Source organism: Phoca vitulina, unplaced genomic scaffold (genome assembly GCF_004348235.1).
Source record: "Phoca vitulina isolate PV1807 unplaced genomic scaffold, GSC_HSeal_1.0 scaffold2, whole genome shotgun sequence".
Taxonomy (NCBI): Eukaryota; Metazoa; Chordata; class Mammalia; order Carnivora; family Phocidae; genus Phoca; species Phoca vitulina.
Window position 1 is genome coordinate 11,359,193 of NW_022589705.1, and position 18,035 is coordinate 11,377,227.

Genomic DNA, 18,035 nt, shown 5'->3' on the forward strand with positions numbered 1-18,035 from the left:
GAGATCAAGCCCCGCGTCAGGCTCTACACTCAGGGTGGAGTCTGCTTATGACTCTCTCCCTCTCCCTCTGCCCTTCTCTATGATAAAGAAATAAATCTTTAAAAATAAATAAATAAAACTCTCAATGCTGGGTCCCACTCTCTGGGTATGAGGTCTGACTCACAGTATTTTTTAAATACCTCCAGGTAATTCCAACATACAAGCCAGAGTTGAGAATCACTGCCTTACCAGGAAATGTGAATTAAACCACCACTCACCCTAAATTCAAACACGATTACACTTCTGTATTTCTAGTAGCAGATCAATTAACATGTTTCTTCAGATACTTCTTTTGGCCTATAAAATGTCAAGGTTCCTTAAAGCCATAAATTAAAATGGAATTGCAAAAGTAGAAAATAAATCTGATAAGCCTAAGAGAAAAGTCTGGACTAAGATTAACAGAGCCAATTGCAAAGGTTCAAAGCTGGCTTTTAGTTCGGGATAAACAGATTTACGTAGTCATCTCTGATAGGTAATTTTCAAGTTTTATATGCAGGTATCTTTTTTTTTTTTACAATTCAAGTAATTTAGCCAAAGGATGCTCTCTGTTCATAGTCAGACTAGTGATTTCACCCTCACTTTATGATCTAGGCAAAATAATGCAAGTAAACCTCTATTTAACATTTTGCTCCAACATTAGACCAAGTCAATTAGATACAAAGATGGAAGATCTTAAGTACATGGAAAAATTAATCGGTTAAATCAGAAAACGTAAATTGCTATATTTCTTCATGTCATTTCAAATTAATAAAACCAATTTGTTTTTCACAAGTAAAAACTGCCCTTTAGAACTATATTTCTGAAAATTAGAGACTTCATAAAGAAAAAGATTATTTTTGTTTAAGGTTTTATAAGGTTATCAGTATATTCTGTCTGTGAAGAGAAACGAGGTACCAAAAGACTACCATGTAAAAATGTGATTTTATTAAAGCGTTCTTCTGCTAGATGAGCTACCAAAACGAGGTGTCTTTATTTGTCTGAATACCAAAACCACTGAACTTACAAGAATTACCATAGGAAAGAAATTGGAAAATGTATTTTTACATATAAAATATATTACTTTTTCTATTAAAATTTTTTATTTTTTGAAAGATTTTATTTATTTAACTTATTTAAGTGAGCGAGAGAGAGCGTGTGCGCATGAATACAAGGAGAGGGAGGCAGAGGGAGAAGCAGATTCTCCACTGAGCAGGGAGCCCAATGCAGGGCTCGATCCCAGGACCCTGGGATCATGATCTGAGCCGAAGGCAGAGGCTTAACCAACTGAGCTACCCAGGTACCCCTCTATTAAAAATTTTTAATTTAAGCATGATTCTAATTATGTAAATTATATATTGAGCAATTTCACTGCTAGGAATTGCTATTAAATCTATAGGTACACAAATTCAAAAAAACATATGTGAAAGGATGTTCACAGCAGCAAAAAAACCCACACAATTTAAATGTCCATCAATAGAGTATTAAGAAAATGCACGGTACAATGGAATACTAATGATCGTATTCACTGAGTATTTACTGAGGGAGAGGTAGAGAAATAGTTACACACAACAGCACCATCTGTTCAGGATGGGTAGCTGGCTGGCCAGGAAATCAGAGATAAGGTAGAACTGGCTATTCAGATATAAGACATGTAAAAATTGGAAATTTACAATATGTTTGCTATATCCATATAAACCAGAAAAATGTCTTCTTCAAATAAATATCTTCACCGCAAATATTTGACTTTCTGGATTTAAACTTACACATTATTCTGGAACCATCAAACCAAATGATGTTGTATATAATATTAATTTAGCTATAGACTAAATAGTGTCATAAGAGCTACAAATTTTTAAAAAGGCATTTTATTTTATTTTAAAGATTTTATTTGACAGAGAGAGCGTGCACGAGTGAGCGCATGCATGCACCAGCAGGGGGAGGGGGGGGAGAGAGAGAGAGAGAGAGAGAGAGAGAGAGAAGCAGACTTCCCTGCTGAGCAGGGAGCCCAATGCAGGACTTGATCCCAGGACATTGAGATCATGACCCGAGCGGAAGGCAGACGCCCAACCGACTGAGCCACCCAGGCGCCCCCTTAAAAAGGCATTTTAGATAATTTTCATTAGGATGAATGACAGCAAACTGGAACCCTGCTGGCTACTCAGCTGTCTCTGAAGTCCATGAAGTAAGAATACCCTGTAAGGGAAAGTACCTTAGCAAAGTTATTTCAGTAACTAATTCCCAAAATAAAGTCCCAAACTCTCTAGTTTATGACTAATTCTAAGAAATATTCGGCTCTGGTATAATTTTATTAGAAAAGAAGTCAATATTCTGGCAAAATCTCCCAACACCTCAATCAAATATATCTAATTGCAAAGTAGGCAAGGCAGGTTGGTTTATAAATTTTTTAGAAGATCATTAAATAGTAAGAGAGAAAGTAATTTCATATCCTCTTTGTCTCTATGAGAGAATAGAATTACTTCATTTGTTTACCAGCTGGGTTGGAAACAAAGAACATACCCACAGCAGAAGACAAACTGGGAAAATAACTCCATTAACATACATCCCACATACAAAGTTTCTTTTATTCTTCCTAATGGCCTATCTAGTTGTATAATCAAAGAAAGTACATTCCTAATAACTATAAATAAACACAGTACTATTATCCTTAACTGAAATGTTTGTTTTTTCTAATAGACCATTATAGCTATAATTCCTCATTTTTGCACAAACTCATGTCCTTTCAATGATTTTTATATTTTATTATTTACTTTTCTTCCACACTAGATTTTTTTCCTTTACTTCCTTAATTTTGGTTTCTTGTGCTCATGGCATACCAATGAAAGCAAAAGAGGATTAAAAACCTCAATGCTACATCATTTTAAAAGCTTTAATGCAGATTATGTTCAAATCGGATCCTCCCCTCAAAGGGTTTACATACTATTTAAGAATAAATGATGGGGTTGAGGACTCAAGATTCAAAACAAGAGTGCTCTGCATCTTCATTGTGCTGTCTTCTGCAGCTGTCAAATCTCTTTTTATAGACCTTAGCTCCCTCCACCTTCTATGGGTTCTAATTGAGCATGGATCTTTTCCATTATCAATCCTAGCCCCACAGTTTTCATCCATTCAATTTACCACATATATCTAGTTATTCTAGTTTACTTTGTGAAAGAGAAAGTAGTGTAAATTTATCTTGATTTAGATTTGAATTTTGATTGGTAACTTAGTTTTAAAAGTGATTTTACTATATATTACATCAAATTTAACTCTCAAAATAACGCTCTGAGATAGGTATTATTACAGAAGAGGAAAATGATGCTCAGACAGGTTGAACGACCTATTAATAAGATCATGGGAATGCAAAGCTGAGAAATGAAATCCTACCTTTGTCTCCAAACCCAGTGCTATTTCCACCATTCCACATTACCTCAAACTATTCTTGAGGAAAGAATATTAACAACTACATTTACCTAGCAAAATTGAAGAATTCAACACCAAAATTGTATTCCTTTACAACTTGCATACAATGGTCTAATTTTTACAATATGAAAGTACTGAAGTGTTTATTATCCATAGTAACAAGTATGAACAAAAAAATTTCTCAAAGAAATACAAAACTAGAGAAACTAGTTTGATAGTGAACCTGATATATCCATCTTTCAACATCAACATTACCAATATGTAATATTGTATGTTTCATCTCTACTTCCATCCTCACTCTCCAACCCCAGATTCTTTTGAAGTACATTCCAGAAAGCATACAATTTCACTTGTAAATATCTTAGTATATATCTCTAAGAGTCATTTTCTTTTTATTTTTTATTGTTATGTTAATCACCATACATTACATCATTAGTTTTTGATGTAGTGTTCCATGATTCATTGTTTGCGTCTAACACCCAGTGCTCCATTTAGTACGTGCCCTCTTTAATACCCATCACCATTTTCAAAAAAAATTATCATGCCTAAAAAATTAATAATTAATTTAAAATCAATCAGATACTGTTTTAAAGTTTAGAAACTAATTTCATTTTACTATCAGTCTCCATTTCTCTTTACCTTCACAAATAGGTCACAAAATATTTCATAAAGCATTATGGTATCTCTCAGGAGGTTCCTTAGTGTTTGAAGGATTATCCCATTTCAAAATTACAAACTCATTGTGCCACAGAAACTCCTCCAGGGATGGATGAGGACTGCCACAACGAAAGAACCATATGGATAACACATTACATGCTACCTGTTTACCAGAGTAGAATAGTAATTTATACTAGGCCATGACTCCTAACAAAAAGGACACAAAGTATTATCTGCAATTATACAACAATCCAGTTAATATACAGAATGCTGATCTTAGAACACTGATGAAGCCAGAGCTTTGTTTGGCATATTCTTACTAAAAATAGTTACAGAGTTTAAAGTTTCTTTTGGTGAAGTCCTATACCAATATATAACCATATTTGACCTATCATGGAAGAAGGACAAATCTAAGATCTTCCTACAGGGAGAAGTATAATCCACTCCTTTACCTGCTGCTCTTACAGTATTAAGAAGTATACCATCCTTGAAAATGCTTAGTAAGACAGATAAAATCTTACTTACTAGATTCATCTGATAGTTATGTCCAATGGAATTCAATGGACATTTCATTAAATGTGCACTATGAGTCAGATAACAAGCTAGGCATCATGGCTGCCCTAAGGAAGTTAATGGTCAAAGAAGGGAGTAGCCAAGGAGGAGACAAACATATAAACAGATACAAAGAATTTTAATATAGTTGATACAAAGAAAGAAATATGCAAAGGATGTTATGTGAGCACAGGGAGGGCACACAGTCAAAATATACTGTTTAGAAATGGTTTCCAGGAGTAGATAATTCAAGTCATAGGGTGCAGCATGAGCAAAGGCACAGAACATGGAAGAGCAAGACATGTATAGGGAACCAGAACTCAAAGCGCAAGGTGAGGACTGGAGAAAGTAAGGACAAAGGAATACACAGAGGCTAAAAAATGGAAGATCTTGCATACTATGTTAAGCTTGACTCTGCCCTACAGGTGACTAGGAGCCACCATAGTGATAGAGCAGCATTTGTGTAGTTAGCTCTGTGTTTTTAGCCTGAGCCCTCTAGCAGCAAATTAAAAGATGGATTCTAAGAGGTAAGAATGGAGAATAGAGGGGCACCTGGGTGGCTCAGTCGGTTAAGCGTCTGCCTTCAGCTCAGGTCATGATCCCAGGGTCCTGGGATCGAGCCCCGCATCGGGCTCCCTGCTCGGCCGGGAGCCTGCTTCTCCCTCTCCCTCTGTCTGCTTCTCCCCCTGCTTGTCCTCTTTCTCTCTCTGTCAAATAAATGGAGGAAATCTTTAGGAAAAAAAAAAAAAAAGAATGGAGAATAGAGGGAATCTGGAAGGAAGATGATGGGGGCCTAAACTATTGCAGGGATAGGGAGGATCCAGATGGGTAGATCAATCTGGATCAACATTTAGGATCAACTGGCATGACTTCACACTGGATAGAGAGTAAGAAGGGAAAAAAGCATGTAAGATAACTCCCAGGTTTCTGGAACTATGCCCAAAAGGGTAGAGTGAGGGCCTTTCATATAATAAAAGCTCATTTTAATTATGTTGAATGTCCTCCATTTCTTTTATTCAAAACTTTTTATTTTTATTTTTTAAAAGATTTTATTTATTGAGAGACAGAGCACACGCACAAGCGGGGGGAGCAGCAGGCAGAGGGAGAGGGAGAAGCAGGCTCCCTGCTGAGCAAGGAGCCCAATGTGGGACTCGAGCCCAGGACCCTGGGATCTTGTCCTGAGCCAAAGGCAGATGCTTAACAACTGAGCCACCCAGGTGCCCCTTCTTCTTCTTCTTCTTTTTTTAAATAGAAATACCCTCATCTTACCTATATAAACTTTTGTGGCAGCACCGTGCCCTAACATGAATCATCTGCTCCAAAAGACAACAAATCTATTTCCTAAACATACGTTAAGATATCTAAGATTTGGTAATCAACAACTTCAACTTAATAGAGATGCTGAATACTACCCATTGCTACAAGTTCTGATGTTTAATACTAACTTAAAACAGTTTTGATAAAGAATCTATTAGTATCCTGAAAACCCTACTAATAATTACATGCCTTTCATTCCAATATTTATGTTTATGTTCATTTTATTGTTTAGTGCCATGACCAGAACTTTTAGAATAAAATGTTAAATAATGATGCAGATATCACTGCTTTGTTCCTAAATGTATCCAAAATGTCATTAATATTTTATCACTAAATATTAAACTGGCTATTAGTTTATCATGTTTAGAAAGTACCCACCCCTTTCAACATTACCCACTTTTTAAAAAGCTCTTTTATAAAAGATCACCATTTCAAAACTGAAACGCAAAAATTAGGTCATTCATCTGACCATATTACAAATCCATCTTTTACCCCAAACATTTAGAAATATATTTCATTTTTATATTTGCATTACAATAGTTAGAAAATATAAAGTAACTATTCATAAACTCATCCACAAAACATTAATAAACAATAATATATAATCGATCTTCACCACCATTTTCCTATAGAAAGGATATAAAAACTTACAAAAAACACAACAAAAAGAAAATATCATTTATAGGAGATACTAACTAAGGCTAGTATATTTTGAATACATTCGAATTTAAATTTGAAATGATCAGAGCTAAATACATGTTTAAATAAGGATTAAAAGCCACCATGAAAGCAGTAGTCTTACCTGTAACGAACATGAAAAGAATAGTCTTCCCTCATGCTTATCAAATTTTCCTCCATCGAGTCATATTATAAGCTGAGTAAAATATGAAATTATTTTATTTAGTGCCAATCCAGTTCTTTACAATGTAGAATTGTTGCAGAACATTGTCCGGTTAGTATATTAATGAGTTGGTGTTAATACATCCTAAGCTCCTGCTTCTTCTTTATTAATAATGAAAGGAGGTCAATGTCAGACAGCTTAAAGGTTCAAAATGTGTCCCAAATCCTTGCATCTCTGGCCCTTTCAGGAGCACTTCAGCAACATTTCTGTAAAAGGAATACAAGATGCCTTGCTTGAAGTCCTATTTTCAAAGAATAACCTAAAGTAATTCCAATCTATACATAATCACACAGCTAACTCCACAGACTGCTGTCATGTCAATCACAGGAGAAAAACAGCAAAGGGCTTAACTGTCGCCATAAAGCTTCTCAATAAGGATGTGAATATATTACATTTATTTGGGACCTGTACCTTAATTTTTTAAATTGTTTTAAAATACAATAATTTATGTAATATTTTCTATTATAAACAAATATAGAAAAATGTGTTAGAGTATCTAAAGAGAAAATTATGATACTTTAAGCTTTAAAAAATGCTATTATAACAGGCAAAATGAGAATTCAGTAATTATTTGAACAAGCCAATTCCAAACTCTAAATTTATTCCTTCAAAGATATTTGTGCTGGGGGCGCCTGGGTGGCTCAGTCGTTAAACATCTGCCTTCGGCTCAGGTCATGATCCCAGGGTCCTGGGATCGAGCCCCACATCAGGCTCCCTGCTCCGCAGGAAGCCTGCTTCTCCCTCTCCCACTCCCCCTGCTTGTGTTCCCTCTCTCGCTGTGTCTGTCACATAAATAAATAAAATCTTTAAAAAAAAAAAAAAAAAAAAGATATTTGTGCTGATAATTAACTTATACTTGTATTCATTTGCTCTCAGAGTACATTCTAGTTTTACTTTTTAAGGTCTTTAAAATGTTTTTATTAATACTGAGTAGGTACAAAAGAAATTTAGAAACTATGTGTATAGTAGAATGACACAACAAACATTTATATAACACCACCCAGTTGAAGATAAGAGAACATTATTACTGCCTTTGAAGTCGTCTGGGTGCCTCAACCTAACCAATCACACGTTCCTTTTACCCTCTAAGGTGATCTCTAAACTGAATTTTGTTCATTATTCCCTTGCTTGTCGTTATAACCTTGGTTCAATATCTGCATAGGCCTAAAAATTATATCATTTAATTTTGTATGATTTTGCTTAACATTATGTTTCCGAGATTCATCTCACTTGTTGCACACAGCTACAGTTTGCATATTTACACTGCTGTGTCATATCCCATTGAACACCAAATATATTTTTTATTCTGCTGTTGATGGGCATTTGGATTGTAGTTTTTGTATTTTTTTGCTACTATTAAAAAAGTATTGCTATGAACATTAGTATTAGTAACTCAATGTACTGGTTAAACAGCAGATAACCTAAAGACAGAATGAGTAAACTAGAAGAATATCTGAAGAAATTATTCAGACATTCACAAAGAGATAAAGAGATGAAAAATACTAAAGAGCAGTTCAGAGAAAAGGGAGACAAAATGAGAGGCTCTACAGAGGTCTAATTACAAAAAGTAAAGGCAAAATCTTCAGTGATAAAGATTTTTTTCAGACTTGAAGACAGACTTAAATTAGCAGATTGAAGAAGCACACACTAAATCCTAAATAGATAAATGAAAACGAATCCCATACCCAGATATATTTACAGAGAAACTACAGGCCATCAGATATAAACTATAACTTCTAAGGCAGCAGTTTAGAGAAACAAATAAGGTAAGATATACATATGTGTGTGTATAAATAGATTATATATATATATACACATACACACACACACACACAATTATTAAGTCCTGGAATCTCAGTGTTATAAACAACGTTATAGGTCAGTTAGTCTAACATTTATTACAGCATTCCCAGAAAGGTCTTGAGGCGGCTAATCCTAATTTGAACAGTTCTTTTAGAAATTTGTTCCATACTTTGAGCAATCTTTCCATTTCTACCCATTTTTTCCTTTTGCTGCCATCCAATAAACCTAATTCCTTTGCCACATAACATCCTTTTAAATATTTCAACTATAACATAAACTAGACTCTAAATCACACACACCCACTGCTTTGTTAATCAAGTACAGTTAGAAAAGAGGTTAGTAGGGAACAGAGCAGAAAAGGACCCATGAGGAGGTGGAAGGTGGAAAGGACCAGCCTTGGGAATATTGACAAGCTTCCCAGGGGAAATTAGGTTTTCTTATTAATAACCAGTTTGACATACAAAAAGAAAAACCACAAAATATTCCTTTTATACCTTCCCTGGCCAACAAAGGAAGCAGTGTCTTAAGAAAGGATGAAAAGAAAGGGTAGCAGCTATTAACCCAACAAACCTCTTTTTCTTTTGTTCAGAATCCTATCCTTAATAAATAAAATACTATAAAGGAATTAGCGTAGATATTAATAGCCATAGCTTCAAAGTACATCTAGATTACACAACAGCTAAACGGTCAACCAAAAGGTCTTCCCCTACCCATGCTGAGGTTTAGGCTGTTATTTATAAAATGGGGCAGAAGGTGAAATATTAGAATAAATTTAACTTTGAATTCAATTAAGTTATAATTTACTTGAAATATTTTTTCATCCAGATCATACTGTAATTCCAAATTTTACCAATCATTAAAAAATGTTAACTCCATACTTAATAAAATGTAAACATGGAGTCAAATTAACAAATGCATATAAATGGAGTTGTGAAATACCTTATTTAAGACTGCATAGAGAAACATTTTAAAAATAATTAAAATAAGCAAGAAGACAGAATGCTATTCACCATTTCAATAAGGACAATTTATAATATGGTTTTACAATTCTCAAAAGAAGTGTATCACAAACAAGTCACTCTTACATTACAATCTCCGTAACAATAAAGTAGCATTTCTTATAATTATTCACTGAACTAACAAGCAATTCTTTTTTTTTTTTAAGATTTTATTTATTTATTCATGAGAGACAGACAGAGAGAAGCAGAGGCAGAGGGAGAAGCAGGCTCCCCGCAGAGCAGGGAGCCTGATGCAGGACTCGATCCCAGGACCCTGGGATCATGACCTGAGCCGAAGGCAGACGCTTAACCGACTGAGCCACCCAGGCGTCCCACAAGCAATTCTTGATTCAATGATTAATTCTGCAAGAACTCTCTAACCAATTTAGTAACAATGTGTTCATTCATGCTCCACATTACACAGAGTTAACAAACCCACTTCATATTTAACACATAGTTTATATATTACCAGTGTAGCAGTAATAAAATCTGCAATAAATAATAAATTATGTTCATCAGGATAAGAAAATTTAATGACAGGACCAGGAAATGGAATGGAAATTACAGGTTTGAAAGAACGTTAAAAAGTCATCAAATTTAATCTCCAATCTCCATTAAGACTTATAACTAATAATTTACAAGGAAACATATGTCCTTCATAGCATCTCCCAGGTTTTAAAAAACAGTGCTCCCAAAATCTCACTGCTAACAAAAACTCACAGCACCTTTTGGTCTGACCAGAGAAATAAAATGAAATAATTTTTTTCTATATGCTAGAAACTGACAAAAGCATAGAGAAAGATAAAGTAGTATATAACTCTGATTGCCTCACATTTAATTACCTGATTAGGAAGTCAAAATAGGCAGACTCTCATACGGGTAGGTGGACTTCTAGGCACTGTCCAAGGTATGCAATCAGAGTAAATAAATCCTAGCCTTGCTCTACTCCATTGGCAGTAAAATATTTGCGAACTAAGTGATGGGGAAATATAGGGGATACACAGTTACATGTATATCTTTTGTCCTTCCAATTTATCCAAACTATCCAACTTAAATGCCAATAACCTCTGGTCTGATTCTTTCTTTTAAGTATCTCTATAAACTGGTAACACCTATCAGATAATAAATATAATTTACTTTTCTTGCCTCCAGATTAATCTAAATTCTTTAAACTTTTCTTATCCTAATAATTCCCTCTAAAGTGCAACAGTCAAATTCTCCAAATCCCTTTCAGTTGTAATGTTTCAAGTCAGATACAGTAACCTTTTATCAATCTGAGCAGGGATAAATATGGAAGAAGAATCAAGAAAATATTTTATTTTATATTTCTTTAAGATTTTATTTATTTGACAGAGACACAGCGAGAGAGGGAACACAAGCAGGGGGAGTGGGAGAGGGGGAAGCAGGCTTCCGGCAGAGCAGGGAGCCCCATGTGATGTGGGGCTCGATCCCAGGACCCTGGGATCATGACCTGAGCCAAAGGCAGACGCTTAACGACTGAGCCACCCAGGTGCCCCTCAAGAAAATATTTTAAATGAAGTTCTTTTATATTAGACTCAAGGGTACAGGTTATAATAACAAATACACATTGTGGTAATAATGGGGATAATAAAGAAGGATGCAAAAACAAAGTCCAACAGAGAAAAAAGTTCAGTCTGATTTTAGTGCGGCAGATGTTGAAGAGCCAACTAAATGCAAAAAAAAATTATTTTGATATCAGAATATATGACTGATGTGGGAAATTAGTGCCTAAAGCAAGGTAAGTCAGACCTAAGAATGGCTGGGTACTTAAGTAATCTGGCTAGGAGTACCTAAAGAAAAAGGAAAAACAATGCACACTGACTAGATGTGAGAGGCAAAGGTCATGCAGTAACAGAGAACTTAAAATATTTCCAATTTTCAAGGTAGATGGAACAGTAGCAGTACACAGTGACTAACAAATTGGATTGCAAGAAGGATACTTCCAAGAGGAAAAAATGGATTACATTTTGAATAGGAAAAAGTGGAATACTTCTATTAAACTTGTACTTGGTAAAGTGCTATATTCACAAATAATAGCTGAAAAAAATAAAGATATCAAATGAGATAATTTGAAATCACATAAAATTTGATAAATGGGAAAGAATCTGAGAGGTAAAAAAATAGAACTGAGTGACATTTCTGAATTTTTGCACATCTTTAAAAATTTTTTTAAATACCAATGAGATCTCAATGTTAATACTGCAATAAGTCAGTGGCAAAATTAAAGAGAAATTGCAATGAAAGAAAAAAAAAGCAATGAATAGTTCTGATTCTTTTTTCAACATACTCAATCTCTAAACCAATAATATAACCAAATTTTTACATAATACTCTGAACTAAAGATAACTCAAGGTTATGTATGTACATGTGTGTGTATATCCATGTATATCTATGTATAGTGTTGAACATGGTTAGTACCCATTAATAATTGTCATACATGGCAAATATAAATTACTTTACACAATCCCAAATTAATAAAATAAACAATCATACTGATTAGGTAAGCAGATCATTCTATTCTCTATCATTTTGGAGAAATGTGAATTTACCACAGATTATGCTATAAAAACTGTATGAATAAAGTTTTCCTTAAGCAAATATATAATCCTAACGCATGCACTCCAATTAAGGTTAAGTCTTAATTTATTGCTAATCTTTATGTCTGCAACAATCAAAAGTTAGTTTGTGAATGTTAAGCCAAGTTAGTTTAGAAAACAAGCATAACTGTGTAACTGCTAACTGAAACACTTTTATTATAAAAACTTTCTAATAAGCTGTTTGTGACTATCAGTCAGCTAAACAAATAGAATAAAATTCAAAGAATAGATTAATGGTTCTAGATTCCAAATAAACCTATATCTTAAAGGTATACCACCAGTCAGAAGGGTTTCCAAGTGTATTTGAAATTAAATCTCAAAGGCCATTATGAAAGATATCAAATACATGCAAACTAAGGTAGTATTAATTTTAAACTCTCATTTTTTTATTCTTGGCAGATTAAAAAAAAAAATTCGGATCCAGAGCCACGGCCTTTCAAAACACAAATGCAACCACTTCAGAGTAGTATAATCCAAACAATTTTAGCAATATACAATAAGAATTCCTTTTCATGTTTTCAATGTTTATACCTAAAAGTTCACCACTCTAAACAACTAAACTATGCATAAACTTCCTTTTTTGATGAGAAACATTTATATTTAAGGACTCCAATGAATTATCCTTCCTGGATAACTAAATACAAATAGACCATATATGAAATTTCAAATTAGATAAATACTAAAACAAAATGTAATATAGAAGAAGAAAAAGATTTGAATATTTCAAGCCTTCACTGTTGTTAAACAGTGAGAAAGGGCCAAGTATGAGTCCACTCGTATGAGAAATGCTGAATGTCTGTAGGTCAACAGCAGTTTCCAAAAGTCTCTACACAAAACACTGTGGATATAATAATTATTGCATGAGCAAACTCTTAGTGTCTTTGGTTTGGCAGCCCATGATAAATCAGGAAGAAGTTAAATACTGAAGGTTTTTCGTGGGGGGGGGGTTGATAAACTAGAAAGAGGCTCTATTTTTAGATTATACATGGAGTTAATCTGAATTATGCCAGTGACTACACTAATCACTAAAACTGCTGTTTTGTAATTATAATCCTCAGTGATTACAATAATTCAAGAGGATAAAGCAGTTCCTTCAAAATTTCAAGGAGATTACTTTTATGCAACATCCCTAATCTTGGTTTCCTTTTTCCCTACAAAGCAGTTATTGGATCAAAAGTCCTGCTCCAACAAGATTACTTATTTTTTTTTAAGTAGGCTCCACACCCAATGTGGGGCTCGAACTCACAACCCCAAGATCAAGAGTCACATGCTCCTGGGCACCTGGGTGGCTCAGTCGTTAAGTGTCTGCCTTCGGCTCAGGTCATGATCCCGGGGTCCTGAGATTGAGGCCAGCTTCTCCCTCCCCTACTCCCCCTGCCTGTGTTCTCTCACTGTCTCTATCTCTGTCAAATAAATAAATAAAATCTTAAAAAAAAAAAAAGTCACATGCTCTACCAACTGAGCCAGCCAGGTACCCCAAGATTACTTATTTATATTTACAAATATAGGGATGCCTGGGTGGCTCAGTTGGTTAAGCGTCTGACTCTTCGTCTCAGCTCAGGTCTTGATCTGAGGATTGTGAGTTCAAGCCCCAAGTTGGGCTCCATGCTGGGCATGGAGTGTGTGTGTGTGTGTGTGTGTGTGTGTGTATATGTATGTTCAACTAAAGGAATAAGTATGTTCATTAGAATAAAATGAGTACTTCTCCCTATTACTTAGTTTTATTTCTCATCAAACTGAAGCCCAGAGTTTACAAATAATGTTAATTTTCTCTCCTATAATGTTAAATAGATATGGTTCTTTTAATCCATTAGTAAAATTAATAACCTTTTGAGTTTCAATTAGACACCTGCATAAGGAAAAGGATTTCTAGTTAACTGTTCGAAACACATAAAAATTGATATAGAAGTATTACAATACCAAAGTTATGAAAGACATAGTAATGACTCTTAAAAAAAAAAAGACATTCTAAATTTTCATCAATTCCAATTATATTTTCAGTGCTCTCCGAATGACTACTCAGGTTACAGAACCAGGAGATCACAAGAATATGTCTGCAATCCAAAAACACTGATGATTCACACTAAGCCCAATTTCTACAAAAAAAACCCTCCTGAATGTGTATATATTAGTCCTTGCCCTTTCTGATCTGTAACCTTTTTATTAATAAATAAGGAGAAATAAATCCCAAATGCAAGAGGGTTAAAAATGTCTAAAAAGGGTCCCTAGAGAGTTTGAATTTTGAATTCTTTATAGGAAAATGTAACTTTGTCCTCCTCCAAAAGTTATCACTATCCTGTGGAAAAATGTTTTATTTAATTCAATAATGTTATGAGATGATATGGGAAGAATGATTCTAAATAAAAAGGACCATAAAAAGCTTTTTGGAAGCAAGGATATCTGTACTGCACCTTGAAGGATGGGTAGACCTTATTAGGCAAATGAAGGAAAGGCATTCCAGTCACAGGGAAATGGCTCAAGCAAAAGCAAGGAGGTAAGAATGCACAGAATGTATGCCAGGACAAGCACACTGGGTTGGGAGTAGGAAAAGTTAAGAAGGTGCTAAAGTGTTAGGGACTGTGAATATGTATGTGGCCTTGTATTAAACCTTGCAATTTTTTCAACAAAGGAATAGCAAAGTCGGATCTGTGTTAAATAAACTGGCAGCAACACAGGGTAAAGGAGGGAGACAGAAGGAAGATACTTCGAAAACTCCAGAAGCAACTACTGAACAGGAAGTTTTCTCTTATCATCTCAAAACACCAAGCAAATTACTTTGCACATAATCGATGCCCAACAAACGTTTTTTAATTTCTTGCCTGGGAAGAAGATAAGAACTATGAAGTAGCAAAGAATCCTATACTAGTGAGAAAACTGGGCTTTAATACATATATGCTCCACAGTAAAGAGTATATTCATATTCATGTAAATAACTCAGGAAAGTTCTACTTAATTTTTTACTGTTTTTATAAAGATGATTACAGGATATTGAAAATGTTATGATTTATAAGGTACTGAAAGGAAGACAGCAGTCTTAAAAGGAGGACTGAAATATTTCTGCATAGTTCCCAATAAAACACAACACCTACAGGCATCTTAAAAGTGGATTGTGTCCCTACAAATGGAATCCAGAGACCTGGAGGAGATTTAAACAACTGCAGAGAAGCAACAGAGCATGTGCTCTGAGATCAGGTCACAGTTTGACTTATTAGTTATATGATCTTGAGCTAGTTAAACTCTCAGAGTTGGTTTGGGCATAATGACACTTATCCAACATGTGTTGTGATGATTAGAGATCCATTTTATAAAGTATCTGACCCAGTGCCTGGCTCTGGTACTTAACAAAAGTACTCAATAAAGTATAGTAGTAATAATGATAGTAGCTGTTATTACTTTTTTGAATGTCTATTAGATTTAGAATAGTCTAAATCTACATCAGTTTTTTAATTTTCAAATTCCAGAGAACTAATTAAAAATTTTACCGTTTAGGTAAATCTTAAGTACAAGGCCATTTAAAAAATTACTATAGCCTATCTTCGTTGTAATTAGCCTAGTACCATGTCTGAGATTTATATTAAAATATAACATTTGTAACCCTGCATGTCTGATTTAATAACATTAGAAAATACAACTAAACTGCTGATCTAGCCAAAGCAGATCTGGAGGGAAACGCCTCTACAACAATACCATACAACTTCTTACATTGTATCTGCTCCACTCCTTTATTACAAATAATAGCCTAAGAAGGAACTTGCCAGAACGAATCCATGGTAAGGTGGAAAGCAGAGTAAATCTGAGACTGCCCTTACACCATCACCCCTCCAGCCCTCACTCTACACACACACACAACCCCCCCCCCCCAGGTCAATCAACAGTGATCGTTTAGAAGTAAGCAACATAAAAAGCAAAGAAAGCTGCTTCTCGAATAGGGACAACCCAAGCAAAAATGGTCTTTATCAGAGGTAATCACAGTGTGGTTATCAGACCAGAAATCTTCGGGCACCCTTCTAAAGTGGCAGCCTGAAAATTCAGCTCGGTTGGTATGTTAACCCCACACACACCACGAAAGACTCCAACTCAAGCTGACAGAATGGAAAGCCAAGAAGCTCCTCTGCTTAAACTCTGCGGCAGAGTTAAATTATGCATTAAGGCACATAAAATTTCCATCCTTACTCGTTTTCTTTAACGGAGCTCAAATGATACCAGTTAAAATGATCTAACTGGTTACCACTAAAACAAAGAAAATTATAGATTTTCCACGTTTTAACTCTTCGAAGATATCTATAAATGATACAGATTTTCGGATAAGGGCTTTATTAACATCCTCTGCTTACTAAAACTTTTTGCAGCAACTACCAATATCTACGGTAACTCGACAAGTCGGTGCCCCGAATGCATGAATTGAAATGTGGTAAACGCAGGTGTTTGACAAACACTGCCCGCTTCAGACAGCAAGCGCATGACTACAAGTGAATGCTATCTGCCTCGGATTAATTCCACGGGGATTCGGGTTTTTAATCCACCGTTTGTTACACTCAGAATACGTGAGGAGTCGCTGTGCCCTATCATACTTTTTATTTTTTTAAAAAGTTAGGGAACAAAGCTCTCAAACTTGACTCTCATTTAAAAGTCTCGCAACAAGAAAGCAACTCACACTTCAGCCAGCTGCTTCTCACCCCGTTCCTGGTTTCCTCACTCGGGTCACCGCCGCGCGGGTCCCCGCCGCCCACCCGAACAAAGCAGGCGGCCCCCAGACCCGGGACACAGAACCTCCTCACCCAGCCCCGCACACACACGCCCCTCCCAGCCAGCTCCCTCCGCGGGGCGCCCTGAGACGCCTCAGAACTCACCTCCCGCGGGCCGGCGAGTCCCGGGAGCGCGGCGGCCGCGACGGAGCTGCAGCAGCGGCCGCCTCAGGCGACGGACGGGTGGCCGCGGCCCCTCCCCCAGGCGGGTCCGCGCGCCGGGGGCGCCTCGCCAGGCAGACGCACTGCGGGAGGCAGGCACTCGCCCCCCGCCTCCGCTCGCCGCAGGTCACGTGGGCCAGAGCTCGCGCGGCTCTCCTCCCCACCCAGGGGTCGCGCGGCGCCGCCGGCCTCCACAGCTCCCCTCCTCTGCGCGTGCGCCCCAGCTCCAGTAGTTCCCATTCAAACCGACAACGCCCCGCGTCTTTCGGACCCGCCAATGGCCAGCGCGGGGGGCGGGGCGGGGCGGTTGTCCGCGCCTCTGCCTCCACCGTCCCGGGGCGGGGCACTGCGCGTCAGGCTGAGGGGGCCCCTGGGGGGCTTGGCCCCCCGCTGTTCTGGGGCCTGTCGTCAAACACCAAGTTGAAACTGCTTTCCTGCCCTCTTACTTCTTCTTCAGACACTGAAGGGTGGAGCGATAAGTATCGTCCAAAGAGTGTTCAGAGAGGGTCTGGCCCGGACCCCTTTAAAAGATGGGCGCCCAGAACAAATGCGTCCTGCGCTGACGGCTCGGTCCAGCCTAGAGAACGAGTTTCCCAAGCGACCTATGCGGAATGTTTAAGAAAAAGGGCTCTGTGACAGGAACAGAGGGACCCGTGTCAAAGTCCGAACAAGGCAGCCTCAGTTCTTGCGGCCCTGTCACAATTCCGGCGTTTCCAGCTGTTAAGAAAGCAAACTTGTGTTGACTGCAGAGTTGCCGGATCCCAGGAAAACTGGGTGGCACTTGACTCGGTTTCAGGCCGCTATATTCCAGATACACTGGGAAAAGGCAGTTTTATTTCCATGC

The 18,035-nt window shown here is 36.8% G+C and overlaps 1 protein-coding gene across 4 annotated transcripts in view; it reads right to left on the minus strand.

The window, feature by feature from the left end:
- Positions 1 to 17,762, minus strand: part of GPSM2 (G protein signaling modulator 2) — a 58,229-nt gene extending 40,467 nt beyond the window's left edge. The window contains exons 1-2 of one of the 4 annotated variants that reach the window (XM_032422125.1): positions 17,135 to 17,762; positions 6,767 to 6,838 (exon numbers count right to left, since the gene is read on the minus strand). In XM_032422125.1, the coding sequence (XP_032278016.1) occupies positions 6,767 to 6,822 (56 nt within the window). In that variant the 5' untranslated portion in view covers positions 6,823 to 6,838; positions 17,135 to 17,762. Of the gene's footprint in view, positions 1 to 6,766; positions 7,268 to 17,134 lie in introns of those variants that run through there. The other 3 variants (XM_032422107.1, XM_032422133.1, XM_032422115.1) reach the window with 3 other exon arrangements.
- Between the last annotated feature and the right edge of the window lie 273 nt (positions 17,763 to 18,035).